The sequence below is a fragment of the Pteropus vampyrus genome, unplaced genomic scaffold (assembly GCF_000151845.1).
Source record: "Pteropus vampyrus isolate Shadow unplaced genomic scaffold, Pvam_2.0 Scaffold233, whole genome shotgun sequence".
In the NCBI taxonomy this organism is placed as follows: Eukaryota; Metazoa; Chordata; class Mammalia; order Chiroptera; family Pteropodidae; genus Pteropus; species Pteropus vampyrus.
The window spans coordinates 1,583,061-1,600,877 of NW_011889014.1; the positions used below are offsets into that span (position 1 = coordinate 1,583,061).

Consider the following 17,817-nt stretch of genomic DNA (forward strand, 5'->3'; position numbering starts at 1 on the left):
AGAAGTTTCTTGGGTGAGGTCGCTCTGGTTAAGCGGCAGCCTCAATGGGAGTGTCCCCATCATGTTTATAAGTGGTGACGATAAGGTTTCCTCGTGGATTTGTTTCTGTTGACCAAGACCCCATGAAGTTTCATTTCTCTTTTCCTCCCACCTCGATCGGAAACGGATGGCGAACCGAAATTTTTCGCTTCTAATTAGAGATTTCAGGGAGGACCTAGGTAGGTGGGAAGCATTTGCAGCTTCCGTCTCTCTGCGGGACACTTCTTTTTTCTTATCCTATCACCCTAAATGTTATTATTTTGTTGTTTGTCTCAGCAACTCTCTGACAGGCAGTAGATAGAGCACTTTAAAACTTTCACGCTTTGTATTTCCCTGGCTTACCCATCCGCCCTTATTATCTTTGACCTCAGTGGTCCAGGTCTGTCGGACACTGGGTGTTTATTTGGTCTTCAGTACACGAGGTGAACACCCCAAAGCCAGGTACATGGGATTGGGTTGGCTTCAAACTATCACTATACTCCAGGGAGGATCCCCATTGGGGATTCCCAAGAATCACTGTAAGAAACTTCTTTATCCTTCTGCTAGGTTTCAGAATGAACTCATTTCCACTTTCCAAAATGTGCTTTTTGTAAACGTGCAGATGCCTGTCTTGCGTGCGTATTTATTTGAAAAGCAAAACCACCACTGTCCCACCTCCCAATTTTTGCACACCCGCTCCTCATGGCCACACACACTCCTGAAGACCACATTTATGTGTTTTTAATTTCCACATTTGCAGTGTTTCATACAGTGTCTGGTATACTTAAGAGTTTTTCTAGATGCGATTGAATGGTTTATTGAAATAATTATCAGAATGTTCTTAGTTTGGGCTTAACATTTTATTTGGGTGGGAATAGGGTAAGTAAAAGGAGTATTAAACAAGGGCAAAATTAATTTCCTTTATATTGAAATAATCGTCATCAGATGTAGCTCTTTTGATATGAAGAGATTTTATATTTATGAAAAATTTCAAACATATGTGTAAGAGTAAAAAACAATGTAATACACTCCTGTGTATCCATCACCAGGGTTCTGTAATTATCAAATTATGTTTCATTTATTTACTAACTCGCTCCCACCTCTTACTCTGAATAATTTTGGAAGCAAATTCCAGACATCATATCTTTGTCAACCAGTACTTTAGGGTAAATCTCTAAAAGATAAAGGGTGCTTTAAAATCATGACTTGATTGAAACATTTTCTCTCTACGATTCATTTTCATGCTGCCATATAACTTTTGAAGAACATGTTCTTTTCCTCTGCATCATCTTGAGTGTATAGTGAGGATTATTTATAAAACCATATAGTCACTATTGCTTTTTCTGCAACACTAATTCAAGGATTACTTTCTAGGTAGGAAAAAATCAGTCCATCCCATTCTGGACCAAAGGAGAAATCCTAGAAATTTCAATTCTTAACTGTTTTAGAATTGTTTTCTTTGGGCAAGTCATTCAGTGTGTTTCTGAAGTTGGACACATGCCTGTCTGCGCTGCCCCTGAGGGAGTCTCACTCTGGGTGTATATAAATAAGACAGAAATCTAAATGTCTTGTCTTCACACTGACTTGCTTGCAAATGAACTGTTAATGACTGTCCCAGTGTCCCCATGTGGTTAAACAAATAACTTCGCCTGGGCCCATTTTTTTTCGATTACCGTCAATAATTCCTTGCCTTTCTTGTCCCTTTTCTTCTCTAATCACCTATGTAAGTTTGGAATTATGTTTAAGGGTTTCTTTAGTCTGATGGGTTTTGTTGCAAAACCGGAGTTAAAGAGCGTGATAAATCAGATAGGCAGAAACGAAGGTGTGACTCAGTTGTTTCCATCAATTCATAAGATACCAATGGAATATTATTAATATGTTCAACAAATATTATTCTAAAGTTTGGGTTTTAGATGTAAACCTTATAAGAAGTACAGAGACTTTCCACCCCCATCTCTCCAGTAACAAATCTCCATTATTTTCGGGACTACGTGATATGTCAGTGGAGAACTCATGTTTGATTCCTATTTACTATTGAACATTTTCTCCTCTTCTCCTTTCTTTTTGTCCCAGACACATCAACTGGATCATTCTGCTCATTATTTGCGTCTGAAATTTCTAATAGAAAACAAAATGCAGCACTACGTTCCAAAGCCCGAGGAGGACATTTACGAGCTGGTAATGTTTATGACTGTTGTCCTGCCGACATTCCGTGGGAGATTATTTTTAACTTATATATGTGCTCATGCTAATTGTGGTTAGTGAAATGGAACAAATTCTAAAATAAACGAGCCTCATTCAGAGCTCTAAAGTTTGTGGAGATGGCCATGTCACAGTATTTCCACCGAGTGGAAATGCCACTTTTGCTTATATAAGGAGCCTTGCTGTGCTCTCACGAAGAATTGAAATCCAAAGCTGACTCTTAGAATTCTCAGCTTTCCTTGTAACTTTGCCAGTGTTTTGTTTTAAATTGATGACTCAAAAATCAGCTGGCTGTTGTCAGGAAAAAAGCACTAACTCCAGTTTTGTGTTATTTCTACCTATATATTGGAATCAAAGGGTCATGTCCTGTTTGTGAAAATGCTGCTATCTAATTATATGTCCTAGCCTTTTGTAATTATAGTTACATAGATTCCTGGTGACATTTATGTATGTTTGAGTTTCATTATGGGACTCAGGTTCTTTATATTGGGCTCTACTGCTTGCAAATTATGTGATATTGCCAAAAAAAAATGATAATACTTTATTTCTAAGATTTTATGAAGCTCAGAGATAATGGATCACATAGTAGATGCTCAATAAATGGTTGTTATGGTAATAAAATAGTGACAAGTTCCTTTTTTGTTAGCCAAGGGGTACGGTTTTCAGTTCCAGGAATGGAACATTTTGGGAGCAAAGCCCCTGTATCTTGGAGTTTGCTCGCTCTCTGCACTTAGTCATTCCTCTGGGGCCACCGAGCTGCTTGCCATGGATCTGTGAGTGATAACCGGGTGGCTAAGATAGGGTTTCACCACAGAAAACAGAACTGAAAATTTAAATCTGAGTAGTGTCTTCTGGAAAAGGGGAAGTGTGGTTTAAAATTTAGTAGGAATTATGTCTTTCGTCAACTTTTTTTGACATCTATTTTATATACACTAAAACTCACCGATTTTAAGCACACAGTTGAATGAGTTTTGACAAATGCATACAGTCACACTTTCACCACTACGATTGTAATTTAGAATGTTTCTGTTCTCCTAAAAAGATTCCTTGTGCTCCTTGAAGCGTTTTTCATGAAGCATAAGAGGGGGTATGTTTTTGTAACATTCTCATCCTGCTATGTAGTAGAAGATCAAAATGATGGGTCCATTTTCAACCATCACTTAAACTAATAAGTCTTAACAGAGTAGAGAACTTTGCTCATGACACCGGAATGAATTAGATCATATTTTGCATCTTGGGGTTAATAACTTTCTTATCCTAAATGACTGGGCCTCACCTAACCACTTCCATGTCCATGCTTGAGGCTTATCATTTGAAATTATATTGACATACTTATTATTTTTAAGTCTTGCTTATTGTATGGTCTCATCTAACAGAAGAGACTAAGTTGTGCCAAGCTTACTCTGTCTGTATCCACAATTGCTATATACATATTATAATTATAATTTTTAAGAAAAGAACCTGTAATACAGAGAGACCATGGTATTCTTTTGTAACTATTGCAAAGGTCTCCAGCTCAGAGATCCCTGAGGACGCAAATGTCATTGCTCGGGTTGCAAGTTAGTATTACTCACCCCTTGATTTTTTACTAAAATTCTTAACTTTTTTGTTCTTTTGGGGTACCTTTAGCAGCCTGGTGAAGCTTCTAGATCTGTCTCAGAGTAACGTTTTCAATTGCCTGAAATAAAATACGTAGGATTACCTACGGCCAATATATGTGCTCACGTATTTATTAGTTAACTCATTAACTGTGAAGACATAGGGGTATGTCTAATAGCTGCCATTGTTTTGAAGTAGTGGTGAGCATAAGCAATATTTTTGAGATATTAGCAGCAAGTAGACTGTGATGTTAAAATAACTGTGATTTCTGTTTGTGACAAGGTCAGAGGCACTGCTAATATTCCTGTGTTTGTTGCCTCTGTTCATGTATGATTGAAGAAAATGCTAAGTTTCAGTTACAGGTTATGTTGTTGTTATTTTTTTCACAGACACCTCGAATTCCTTCTGTGGGTCCCTTGTTTCCAATCTCTGCTTTAGACTATTAAGCTGTGTGTAATGTCATTCAAAGGCAGAGGTTTTCTGAGCATATAGTGTTCCTCGATGCTTTTTGAGAGTTTGCAGGTATTCAATGTATTGACCCTTATTGAATAAGCATCAGACCACCCATGGCTAGTTGATTTCCATAGCCCACTGCCATTTTTTTTTGAGGGACTAGGAAAGCTTACAGATGTTTGAAGTTGGAGCCTCAAAAATAACCCATCAATAGAAGACTGTCCCCAAATATTTTGTGTTTTAATATAAGTGGTATATGTTTGGCTATGTTTCCATGATTAGTTGGTTGTTGGGACCAGTCTATGGAATAATAATGAACATGGAGGCACTAGCTTTACAAAAAGCCTTATTAAATGTGTTTTTCCTGAAGTGACAGGTTGGAATAAAGGGTTTGCCGAAACACTGATGATCGATATATTCATTCACCCAGCAAATATTTATTTAGCATTTATTGTTGTGCCAGGCACCATTGTAGCTGTTCTAGACACTGGGATACACACAAAAAAAAGTTTCTACTCTTTATGAACCAACAGTCAAATTGTGGAGACAGATATAAAAACATGTAAATATGGGTAATATTTCAGGAGATGGTAAGAGCTTGGAAAGAAAAAGTTTGGAAAGCTGATAGAGATGAGACTTCCGGAAGTGAGTTGTTCTGCTCTTTTAGATGCGATGTTTGAACAGGGAGGTGAGTGAAATGAGAGAGAATGAGCCAGGGAGATATTTTGGAAGATGTATGAGGATGATCGATGGTCAGGGTAGGTGGAGGGGGCTGGAGATTCAGGAGATGAGGTAGAAAGGGAACAGGACAGGCCATGTAGGGCCCAAGTGAGAAGGGAAATCTTGGGAGAGGAAAGACATTATTTAACTTCTGTTTTGATAGGCTCACTGTGGCTGATGTGTGGCCAGTGGACCTTAGGGCATAAGAGAAGGAGCTGGGAGACCAGGCAGGAGGCTAGTGTGCAGAGAGTGTGGGTCATGGTGGCTTGGACCAGGGTACCCATTCCATGATAAGGAATGACTGTGATGTTATGATAACACAAGTGCCTTGGTAATCAAATTATTTCTTAAAGTTTGCTGATCATTTATTCTGGTTTTCGAAGAGTGAAAACAAGCAACATCATTGATTTGATAAAAAGAAAAGGAATGTATGTGACACTTCTTCGTTAAAGATGTTTATGTATAAAACTACTAAATTTCAAAACTTCTAGTTTCAGATACTGTGGTTGCATTGAAAATATATTAAAATACAGACCCTTCTATACAGAACTTTTATATATTTTATCAGTGCTTTTTTCTAAGCTCAATTTTAGTCTAACCAACCGAAGAAAGTACTTAGCTAAGGGGTCTGTCTATATGACTGTAAGTTATTGCCGGAGACTGGTTAGAGACCCAAAGACTTTTAGTTACACAGTAGGAGGTAGAATATGAAAGAATAGGAAAAATTATTCGCGGAGAGTTATATTCTCACTGGGTCTTTGAAAAAGCATTTAGAACTTTCTGGAGATGATTAGAACAAACAGTGATATACTGCCACCTAGGGGAAGAGATTGGTTCTCCAACAAATTGAAAAAAAGAAATCTGAAGCTCAAAATAAGCTGACGTGAACACATAACATTTTATTGAGCATTCTGTGGCGTTATGAAATATATCATAAAATTTATTCTATTTAGTATTTATAATTTTGATGAGCATCTTTCCTGAACTAAAGATCAGTATTCTAACTGATTTCTTTTATTTTCAGAATTTATTTGTATGAAAAATGTTTTGAAGTATAAAAATAAAACCACATGGAGTTATGCCCTTAACACAGCATTTGGTGCAAGATGTATAAAGTTAGGGTGTTTGAGAGAATCGGGCTGTACCATCAAGTTCTTAGTTCCCTGCCTCCTTTGGGTTTTTATTATACTGTTGTCAGTCTCCTGAATCCTAAGCACTTTGCTCACCTCTGGCACCTGTCAAATGCCCTAAGAAAATGGAGAGAGAAAAACTGGCATTCTTTTCTCCTTGCCCAAATAACATTATTTCTAGATGAATGACTTGCATGGGCAGAGACGGGGGCAAGTTTAGATAACTACCAAGAATTCTTTTCAGTACTAGAGAGCAGTTTTCTGTTATTGACCTTTATTCAGAATAGGTCTTTACTTTGTCATTGAGTGAAAAATTTTAAATTCCACATGAACCACTGACATATCATTGACATATTTTTTTGTTTGGGAACTTTTACCATAAATTTTGGAAATGGCTTTTGGCTCGCTTACTTAGGAAGGTTGTTTCCATTTACTTTGGTACCAAGTCCTACCAGGAGGTAGCCTGGGAAGCATTATAGTGTAGTAGAGAGAACTTAAGTTCTGGAGCCGGCGAGACCTGGATTCAAATGATAGATACGGGGTGGGAAAAGACATCTGGAGTTATATAGAGTTATGTGGAGGAATTATTTAGAAACTGGAACTGTAGCTAAGTGTGAGATTATGAGTTATATGTTTCTGCTTCGGCTTTTAATGGGTTCTGTTCCATGAAAACACAGGGATGTGATGAGAATTTGCTTCCAAGTATCAATCGTGAAAACACAGATTTACAAAATGATGACGATTCCTAATAAGTTATTTATAGTGAAATCCTAATTAGACTTTTCTTTGTGATTTTCAGCTGTACAAAGAAATTGAAATTTGTCCAAAAGTCACTCAGAACATCCAGATTGAGAAGTCAGACACAGCCAGTGATAATTATGGTACGTTTATTTTTCTTTGATCTTCGGTGTTTTTCAAGTTAAAGCATTTCCTGTGTAAACATGTACTTATATACAATTCAAAAAAATGCCTTTGGGGCCAATTTAGAACAGATAGCACATCTGGTTTCTGTGCTGTGTGAAGCAGCCAAACTAGGAAGAGAAGAGATATCCACTCTGGGTACAATGAAGACTTCAACTTTAAATTTCATAACTGTAATCAATGGGGTTTTACTATCATAAAAAGGAAATGGATATATTGGGAATAGATTATTTTATATCATGATGTGCCCTAGTAATGAAGAAATTATCCTTTTACATTTCTCTCCCCAAAACATATACATTATTCTTCCTCACCCCCTCCGCCAAATAATGTTAAAGGAATTTATTTCGGTGTTGTTTTGGGGGTCCCCAAGACCAACCCTGTGTTCACTGACACACCAAGAGGGCACTCAGGGCTCAGTATATGATCATCTTCATGACAATGATTTGTACAGGGAAACCTGTACAAAGCAACATCAATAATAAAAGAAAAATGCCGGGTGGAGGCCAAAATTTGAGGAATCCAGGTGTGAGCATCCAGGAATCCTCCTTCAGTCACATTGGATGTTCTTGAATCCCCCAGCAGCAAGCTGTGACAGCGTCTACCAAAGAAGCTCATTAGAGACTCAGTCCCACGGTTTTTATTGGGAAGCTGGTCACGTAGGCACCCTCTGCCTAGCGTATATCAAAACAAAATTCCAGACCCCTGGAAGGAAGCAGGTGTTCAACATACACCACACTCTCTGTACCGTTTAGGCACAGAAAGCCATGTTCGGGCATTGGGAACTCTCCCCAAATCCAGGTTCCCAGATGCCAGCCAGGGCCCAAACTTGTGAGCATGTCTTTCAGAGAATAGCAGTCAGTCCTGCTGTGTGAACGCTCTTTACCACACAGCTGTCTGCATTCTGGCATGGTTAAATATCTAATCCTTTCCATATGTTTAAGACAAGTCTTCTTTGCTTAGCATTACTTTTGTCACTCAGTGCTCATGTGGGATTGGTGCCAGGACCCTGAAGGATACCAAAATCTGAAGATGCTCAAGTATATAAAATGGCATAGTATTTACTTATCACTTAGCACATCCTCTCATATACTTTAAATCATGCCTTGATTACTTATAATACTTAATACAATATAAATGCTATGTAAGTAGTTGTTATACTATATTGTTTAGGGATCGGCTTTCTAGATTTTTTTTTTTTTTCGGTGGATATTTTTGATCGGCAGTTGGTTGAGTGTGGAACCCAGGGAAACAGAAGGCCAGCTTGACTTGAATAGTCAAAGAGATGGTGCCTGAGTAAAATAAGTGGGAAAACCCATACTGCGCCATATCTGTCAGGACTGGAGAGGTTAGGCGAGCTAATGACAGTCACCAGAGCTCAGTGACTCTGAACAGTGAGATGCATTTGTCATATTCACCATGCATCCTTTGTGGGTTGGCCGGGACTCTTTCTTTATATTGTCCTCACTCCATGACCCAGCCTGCACAGCTGCCACCTGGGACATTGTCTCTTCACAGAAGAGAAAGAGAAGGTGGTGGATCAGGTGCTGGCTCACCATTCGTCAAAGCAAGTCACGTGGCCACACCTACCTCCTGGGGGTCACAGGTGTAGTCTTATGTGCTAGAAGGAAACCTGGTTTTCTAGAAAAGATACAAAGGCGACCGCATACGCTCACTTACAGTTTCTCTCTAAATTAAATTATTAAGCTTTTTAGCATTTGAAAATCTTCAAACCCTTTACTGAGTGGCAGGATTCTAGATTCCTAGTGCAGCTTCTCCCCAAGGCAACCTGCACCTCAGAATGCTCATTAGAGTATCCTGGCCTAATGAAGAGAACCTGATTTTGAAGCCGAGCCTCTTGGATTACACTTTCACACCGTTTACCCTTGAACTTAAAACTAAAGACATCATAAATAAAGCCAGAGGATGTTTTCGATGGCAAAGGATAATTGTGTAAATAAAAGGCTTATTATGTAGGAGAAGCATGACCTCGGTAATTAATGCCATGATTAGTCGCAGTGCTATAAATATGGGGCAGTTCCTCCAAGACACACCATGACGGTTACTCTTTACTCGTTACTGAGTTTCTGTTGAGGAAGGATAAACTGTATCAGGAAGCCAGAAAGGGCTGAAATGCAAAGCTCTCGAATCGAATTCTGACTGGCCTTTGGTCTTGGAAATAGAAACTGAGCACAAACCACTACACTTTTTATACTATTTTATTAAAGTGACTGAAGTGCTCATGGAACCCATCTACATTTCCACACTAAAGGTACTGGAAGGGCATCAGTCATCAAGCTAGAAATTATCGTCAACGGTGCTTCTGAAACTACCTGACAAAGAAGCAGATTTTTTTGTTTTGCAATTTCCGATTTGTCGTGGGCCAGTCTTGTTTGTGAACTACAAAATGTCATGTTCGGAGGTTGTGGCAGTGACAAACTGCTAGGTTCTCAAGGTTTAAGCCTCCATTTCTGTCCTTGATGACGTGATGTTCAGCAGCAAACTGTACGGGTTCTTGGACTCCTTTTGAAAAGTCTGCTACCGCGTGGCGAATAACCTCAGCTAAACCATTTATTCTCAGTGCCCATTTCATGTTGGCATAGGGTATTCCAGCAGCATTTCGATTGAAAAAGTTCAAGAGCCCCGTAATCCTACGAGATCTGATTGCCTCTGACCTCCAAACTACCCAGGATTCTACATTCAGCTCATCTGTATCTAATATTAGCACTTCTACATGTGGCTTCCCGCTATATATTGAGTTCAGTGTGTGTAAATGATATTAGCGCACATTGACACACAGAAATCTAACTACCGACCGAATGCTGCCTTCTCTTTTTGAACACTTTAGAAAGGAGGAAAATACGATTTAATAATCTAACAGACTGAACACATTGAAAGATTTAACACTTGTTTAATTTCTCCATCTCAGCCCACAGGTCACCCTCAGACCTTATTTGTGACATTAGTTCAAGCGGTTACGTGATAGGCTAAGCGTGCCTCGAAGTGGGAGATGCATCCTTTCTGCAACTTCGCATTCCTTTTTCTTAAGAAACTTCTTACACGGTTTTATTTTTGGTCATTTGTTCCATTTATGTCATAGGTATCTGACATAAATGGAACTTTTCTCATTTTCTGAATTTCAGTGTTTCCTGGCATCTAGTTTGAGTGTTGCTCTCGTTTATTATGGTGTCATGACTTTTCATTGGTCATGAATTATAGTACAAGTGATCTCGGGTTGTTCAACTTGCGAGTTTGTCTTCTTAGCTTCTACACTTAGTTTTAATCACTTCCTTCATTGTCAAGATCATTATCCCAGTGGCCACTCATGGTGCCTGCTGGCCTTTGTAACTGAAAGCTTTCTGATGGCGTAGATACATTGATTTATATTGAATCACTCTATTCCCTGTGGTATATCATTTGGGGCCATGTTGCATTTTTTGTGCTGGGAATTAGAATGTTGCTGTCATAAAAGGAAAAAAATAATTCTGACTTTGCTGATTCGCCGTGAAAATCACTGTGTTCTTCATTTACCTCCAAATAATCCAGCTGTAAGATGTTTAACATTTTTTTTTATATCTGTTAACGTAGGAGATGGTCACAAGCCCCCCTCCAGTGTGCAAATTCCCGGCATCTTGAAATAGAGGCTGCCCCTTGGGATCAGACACTGAGACTCCGCAGGAGTGTGCGGGGCACAGCCAGGTGTGGGGTGGGCTGTGTTTCTGACCTGACAGGAGCTCCTGTTTGCTTGAGCCCTCCATGGGTGTCCTCCAGTAGGGGTTCCGGGGCACAGCTAACGTGCCACGCCCACGTCCATTAGTAAATTGTTGGCTTCCGTTTGCGTGATCTTCGAAAAGGAGCTTATAGGCATTCTCTTTCTTCTATCCCCTTCCCTAGCCAGAGATCTTCCCATCAACTTGAGAAGTCTGATCCGTTTCTCAGATCCATCCACGTGGGTACCCAGTCGCCTAGTGCGAATTTCAGTCACTTGCAGTCTTCATGCTGGATGGCTCCTCCCCATCTCATTTTACCTTGCGATTATTTAAAAGGGAAGACCAAGTAAAGAGGGAAGGAGCAGGTGCTACCTCAGCCATGTCTGCTGACTTTGTCGTAAAGTGATTTACAGCAGACTCTCAGCAGTCACCTCTCCTGGATCTGCCATTCGGGCTGGTCCCCTGGCACTCTGTCAGCGTGTGCCTTTTATTTTTAACAGGGAAAAAAAGTTTTAGTCTCAGAATTTTGCAAAATAGTAGCGTTTTAGAAGGGAAATGCCTATATTTCAATAAATTCTATCCATCCTTTCCCTTGATATATCCCTCGATTGTCTGTCTATTGTAACAGATTTTAAAAAAAATTCTCTCCTGAAATATAGAGAAAGACACCTGTGTTCAGTCTAACGTCACTTAAACGGCTCGTGTATAAAATTATTCTTATTTGAGTGGGGGCTTCTTGAAACATAATCTGAAAGCAACAAGTTGCTAGAAGAATGGAATTCAAAATAAAATTAAATTAAGGGAGTGGTGGCCTTATGTCGTTACCCGTCTGAAAGAGTTATGGTACCGTAGTGGGTGATGGCAGTTGGAAGTTTTGCCTACGTGTGAGTATCTATTTCCTGGTCTTGTGATTTAGACAGAAAAGCACACATTGAAGAAAACACACAGCTTGAAAAGTTACAGTGACTCCCTGGCCTCCGGTCCTATAATTAATTATTCTGTTTTGTTGTTATTTACTTGTTTGGTTGTTTAAACCACTGTTTTTTCCTCTGCCTTTAGCCTTAAGACAGGTATCCATATTATGGGATCGTTCTTCTCCCAGAGCTGAAATTATGTCACATCTTTACAATTGCATTTATTGCTCTTTTAGCAGGATCTGCCAAAGTGTTTTGTCCTGAGGGAAAAGCAGGTACTTGTTTTGGACGCTTCCTTAATTGAGCAGAAAGGAGTTTTACATGAGACTTTCTAGAAACAGAGATGATCAGAGCTTGTAGCCACAGGATTGGGAGCACCCAAGGTCCCCACACACTTAAAACTTTGGGACCTTGTCTTGCCCTTTTTTTTTTCTGATGAACGTAGCAAAGCCCAGAATGAATGAACTAATGAGCTTTGAGCTCTAGAAATCAGGACAAGTATAAGATGATCTTCTGATCAGACACTAGTAGAATGAGGAATCAGTTCGTTTCATTATGAAATGGGATTTGTAAAGTGAGGTGCTACTTAACCTTATTTGCAGAATTTTATCCAGGCATATCCATGTAGCAATACGTATGGATGAATAAGCACCATACAGGTATTCAGTTGTAATATATCCTAGGACAAAGACTGCTGAAAACAGTCAAGGGGACTCCGATGAGATACGCTAATTATCCTGGTTTGTGCTGTGGAGGAGACTATGAAAAAGGCAAAATTATGGCATTTACTACCAAGCAAAGTAAAATAAAATAACTTTCTTCCATTCGAGTTGACAGGTAGGTAGTATGAAGATTGATGTGCCTGGTAATATTTATTTTTACAAACAGTGCCTTCTTTTAGAGTGAATCTAAAAATACATTTTTCTACTTTGTTAAACAGTATGAACAAGGAAAAGCGATTGTTCCAAACTACAACCCCAAACACTGCACGTACCTAGTTCACAGCAGGTACTTCCTGTTGTTTGCTAAACACTCAGAAAGTGTGGGTCCTACCACTTTGTCTGTGTTTCCTAGGGTTTTCACTTTCTTCTGTGGAAGAAGACGGTGTTCGGAAGCTCTACGTTAATAGGGTGAAGGAAACTGGTTTAGCTTCCAAGAAAGGTAAGTCACTGAATATTCTGTCTTTCTTAAATTCCCATTTGGGTTTCTCTGTTTGGTGGATGAGAAAAATAAGCCCAAAAGGTTCACCTGTAAAGAGTATTGGAATGTTGTCTCATGGAAAACTCTTCCAGGAAATATGAAAATTATTCCATAACTTCAGGTGAGTAAGAAATGTCACATTCTTGGATTTAAAAATCTGATTCTGAGCTTATTTCCATGGGACTGGTGGGAAATCCCATACTAATTATAAGTGGTTGTCCTTCCATTGTCTAGGATTGAATGGAGGTCCTGGGGCACCTTCCTAGGATCTTCAGGACTTTTGTGAAGACCCCTCTGCGCTTTGGTCCACACTGGTCAGAGCTAACACTGGCCATCGCTTGGGCCTGCAAAGCTCCTTCAAAGCAGATGCTCTGTTGCTGCCATTCCTGGAGGAATCTTTGCAGAAGTTGAGAACCTGGGGGTTCAGGATCCTACCTTCTTGCCCCTCTTACAGAGTTCTTCTCTGCCACACTCTGCCTGCACCCCTACCAGGGCTCGTAGTGCAGCCTAGGCCCCTTGTGGAACCCCAACTCTCCATCTTCTCTCTACTCTGAGAGAATTTTTCGATCTAGATTTTTTGCTTCCTGTATGGGTTTCCTATGGCTACAGTAACAAATGATCACAAACTGAGTGATGAAAAACAACAGAAATGTATTCTCTTACAGTTCAGGAGGCCAGAAGTTCAAAATCAAGGTATGGGCAGGGTTGTTTCCTTCTGGAGCCTGTGAGCAAAGAATCTGTTCGATGCCTCTTCCTGGCTTCTGGTGGCCGTTGGCATTCCTTGGCTTATTGCTGTATCTCTTCAATTTCTGCCTCTGTCATCACATGGCCTTTTTGCCTGCATGTCTTGCTGTGTCTTTACATGGCCTTCTTATAAGAGGGCCAGTCATTGGATTTAGGGCCTACCCTAATCCATTATGACCTCCTCTTAACTTAATGACATCTGCAAAGACCCTTTCTCCAGATAAGGTCACATTCTGATGTACTAGGTAGACATGGATTTGGGGGGGACACTCTTTAACCCACTATACTCACCGTAAGCAAACTGAGCAGGAGGGTAGGGCTCAAAATCCACCTTCATTTCATTCTTCTTTTAGTTGTATCCAGGCCGTGTCAAAATAATACCCGTTGAATGTAAAAGACCTGCACATCTGGGCCTGCCGTGCTTAGATATAAGACTTTTGTCCGTTCTGTTGGAGAGCTGCTGAAGGGAGACGCTGGGAAAAGGATGGAAGGCGGGTCTTCTCCACCTCCTCCCATGTTCTGTACAGCTTAGTTCTGCGTGTTCATGGCTTGCAAGCTGCCTCTGTGTGTGTGTGTGTGTGTGTGTGTGTGTGTGTGTGTGTGTGTGTGTGTGTGTGTTTGCCCCACACTTGTAAGCATTGGAGAAGTGCATCCACAGACTTGGCTATGCACAGAAATGGCAAAGGGGTTACAAAGGGGGAATTAAGTCAAAGTAATTCAGACACACTGCTAACTGTCATAGAAGAGGATTTTCCTTCATTTTCTTTGCGTACTTTCTAGGCCACAGGCAGCCTGGAGGCCCAAGTTTGACACACTCACTAAGCTGTATCTCAGCTAAGACCAGAAGTGACAGGGTTTCTTCCCGTTCAAACCCCAAGGCTGATTCTTATCTTTCAGCACAGTGAGTGTGCCGGTTGGCATGGTATGGGGGTGGGGAAATATGCTGCCCTGGTTTTAGTCACATCCTGTTTAAGTTCTTTGAATCCAAGAACACTGAGGTCAGATAAAAACAAACGGTCGTCCGCTCCAACCTTCTTGCCCTGTGTGGCGCTGTTTTCTACAGTTGAAAGAGGGATGTCCATTTGTCCACCTGGGCCAGAAGCACTATTCTGATACCTGGCTCCTGGGGGTATTTTATGTTAAATCTAGCCTCTGCGTGAAGACCCGTCGATGCTGGAGAGCTCGCTCTGGACCACACAGCCTCTTCGTGGACAGTTCTGATCACAAAACATCCTCCTCCTCAGCTTTCCGTCACTGTTTTGCCTCCTCTGTAGCCAGCCTTTGCTCTCCATCGTTTTACAATGGCTGTGTTTGTCTTTGCTCACAGTCAGCACCTCCAGCTCCTTCAAGCCTTTATTGGGGTATAGGCTACAACTCTGGGCATTGTCCTCTGGACATAGTCCAGGGGCCATTGTTCTCTTAAAATGACCAGATCGTGGTGCAGCCAGGGGAAGTCTGGTGGAATGCAGCCTAATTCTATCTGAATGTTCTGTTTGCACCAATTCAGCCTTGTTGGGTTTTTACTTATATATTTTTGTGAGCCGTCTTGGGCTTTGGGCTGACGGTTAGTCCCCCTATTCCTGCTCCCTCCTGCCATCTGCTCTCAGCTGGATGTCACATGGGCTGTACTTGTAGGATTGACTTTTTGAACCAAAGAGTTATTTTTTATACTTATCTCTGCTCACCTTGGGCATGTTCGTCTTTGGTCCCTCATTCTTCTCTTGGAGTCAGCTGAGATGGGAGTCTGGCATCTTTGCTGTCACCTTACATGACGGCACATGGGACAGAGCCCGGTGGAGAAACCTGTGTGTCCTATTTTTCTAGAGACAGCTTGGGTACTTCACAACTTTTACGATGCCCAGGTGGAGGTTAGTTCTCGGCAGGCTGCGGTTTTCTGTTGGAAAGAAAAATTTTCCTCTTCCTTCTCCCAGATGTTAATTATGAGATTTAATGTGCATCACATATCTTCAGTGCGCCAAGTGCTGTCCTAAGAGCTTTCCGTGGATTATTTCATTTAATCTCATTTAACCCATTATCCCTCTTACCTGCAAGGAAAGTGAGGCTGGGAGAGATTCGATAACATGCTCACAGACACAGAGCTGTTACTTGGTAGAATTGTGACAGAAGGACCCCAGCAGAGCACATGTCACTGCTCACCACCGTGGGCTACCTCCCCTGACTTATTAATACTGAGAATAACTCACTCAGGTTGCCCCCTGTATTCGTTTTCTAGGGCTGCCATAATAAACTACCGTAAACTGGGTGGCTTAAAACAACAGAACTTTCTCACTCACAGTTCTGGAGGCTGGAAGGCTGAAATCAAGGTGTGAGTAGAGCCACACGTCCTTCGAAGGCTGGGGGAGAATTCTTCCTGCCTCCTCCGGTGTCCGGTGGCTCCAGGAGTCCTTGGATTGTGGCAGCAGCACCCCGGTCTCTGCCTCCATCTTCACATGGCCTTCTCCTCTTCTATGTCAGTATCTAAGGTTTAGGATCCATCATCAGATAACCCAGCATGATCTTATCTCAAGATCTTTGACTTAATGAACAGCTGCAAAGATGTTGTTTCCCAATAAGGTCACATTCACAGGTTTGGGGATATGGACATATCTTGTTGGGGGCCATCCATTTAGCCCACTACACACACCTGCTCCACCACTCATAGTAAACCTGGAAGGAACTTCCTTAAGAAAAAAAAAACAACTCATAGAGGTTTTTAGTTTTTTAAGTCTTTTTTTTCTTTCTCCTTATAGTACCTCCTCTAACAGCTAACCAAAAGGGTTGTCAACAAGAGAAGACTTAAAAAAAAACAACAACAAAAAAAACTAGTTTTCACTAGAAACTTTGTATTTTCGGTTTAAATGTTGAGATGCCAAAATCTGTTACCTAGAAAGGGAACGGTTAGCGTCCCAGAATTCCACCCCCGATATGGAGAAAAACATTCTCATTTCTCTTCCATTGTCTTCCCACCCATAATGTGTCCTGGAGTATTTTATGATAGAAAGTTGACTTCGAGTAGTTTGGAAACCTGAGTATAGATGGCCAAGGGGTGTGACTCTAGGAAGTGGGGAAGGAAGAACTTCTTCGCAGCGTCATTTTTCTGCAGAATCAGAGGTGAGATCTGTGGAGGCCAGAGGGGCCAGGTGGCTTCTCATTTCTGCAGTTTATCATTTGTCTCTGACTGTTATTCACTTCCTTTTTCAAATTTGTTTTTCCACATTTAGTCTCTAAAATATGCATTAGGCCCCTTTTTTCTTTTTAGCTGAAAAGACACTTTATTTCATGTTCTTCCCTAACCACTCCCTTTGCCATACTGCTGGAATGTTCTTTCTTTTCATACCAAGCGGAACTGCCCCACCTGGGGTCCCAACTTCTTGTACTCCGAGGTTGGGCTTATTCACGACTGCTCCTTCGGGCCCCAAACTTTGGCACCGTCCCTAGCCTGCTTTGCAGAAGTAGCAGATCCTTTGAGAACTTTCCAAAAGATATTCACCCCCAGGTCCTGATGCAGTTTAAAAACCAAAAAAAAAAAAAAAAAAAAGGCGAAAAATGATCGCGTTTGGTTCTGTAAACTGTCGTCTCTTAATGTGTTTGGAATAAGACGACCTTCTGTGGTTGGAGCTAGAGGATGCTCTTTGTGTTTTGGTTCCGTAGAAATGATCAGAAGATATTAGTGGGTTGTGCCACACGTGCACACTGCAGCGTGAGCAGGTACAAAACATACCGGTCACGGTAATCAGTGTTTCTGCTTTTTTTCCCCCTCAAAATTGTAGGGCAAGAGCCAGAATTGGCATTTGTCAGGTGAAACTGGCAGACGCACGGAACACACAGATTAAAGAAGGAATAAACTGGTTTAGTTGGTGTATCACAACAGGATAGGCATGCTGTAACATCTGGGTTCGGAACCTTCTGGAACGGAAGCCCACATGATCACCCCGATGATCCCTTTTGATCACTACAAGTCTGTGTGTGTGGCAGCACCTGGAGCTGCATGCAGGGCCTATAGCAAGAGAGCTCAGTGTGCCCTTTACAGCAGAGCTTCTGAGGGATCGCGATCTGACTCGACGCCGTTGCTGCTGCATGTGTGCCTGTGAAATTGAACATTTTCCGTCTCGCGTTGGCAGGCCTGAAGGCGGGAGATGAGATTCTCGAGATCAATAATCGTGCTGCCGGCACCCTGAACTCATCAATGCTCAGAGATTTCCTGAC

At 41.1% G+C, this 17,817-nt stretch overlaps 1 protein-coding gene across 1 annotated transcript in view; it reads left to right on the forward strand.

Moving 5' to 3' along the window:
* Nucleotides 1-17,817, forward strand: part of TIAM1 (T cell lymphoma invasion and metastasis 1) — a 348,762-nt gene that overhangs the window by 274,148 nt on the left and 56,797 nt on the right. Inside the window, exons 12-15 of the mRNA XM_023519721.1 lie at nt 2,092-2,196; nt 6,922-7,003; nt 12,742-12,828; nt 17,733-17,816. Coding sequence (XP_023375489.1) covers nt 2,092-2,196; nt 6,922-7,003; nt 12,742-12,828; nt 17,733-17,816 — 358 coding nt within the window. The remainder of the gene's footprint in view (nt 1-2,091; nt 2,197-6,921; nt 7,004-12,741; nt 12,829-17,732; nt 17,817) is intronic.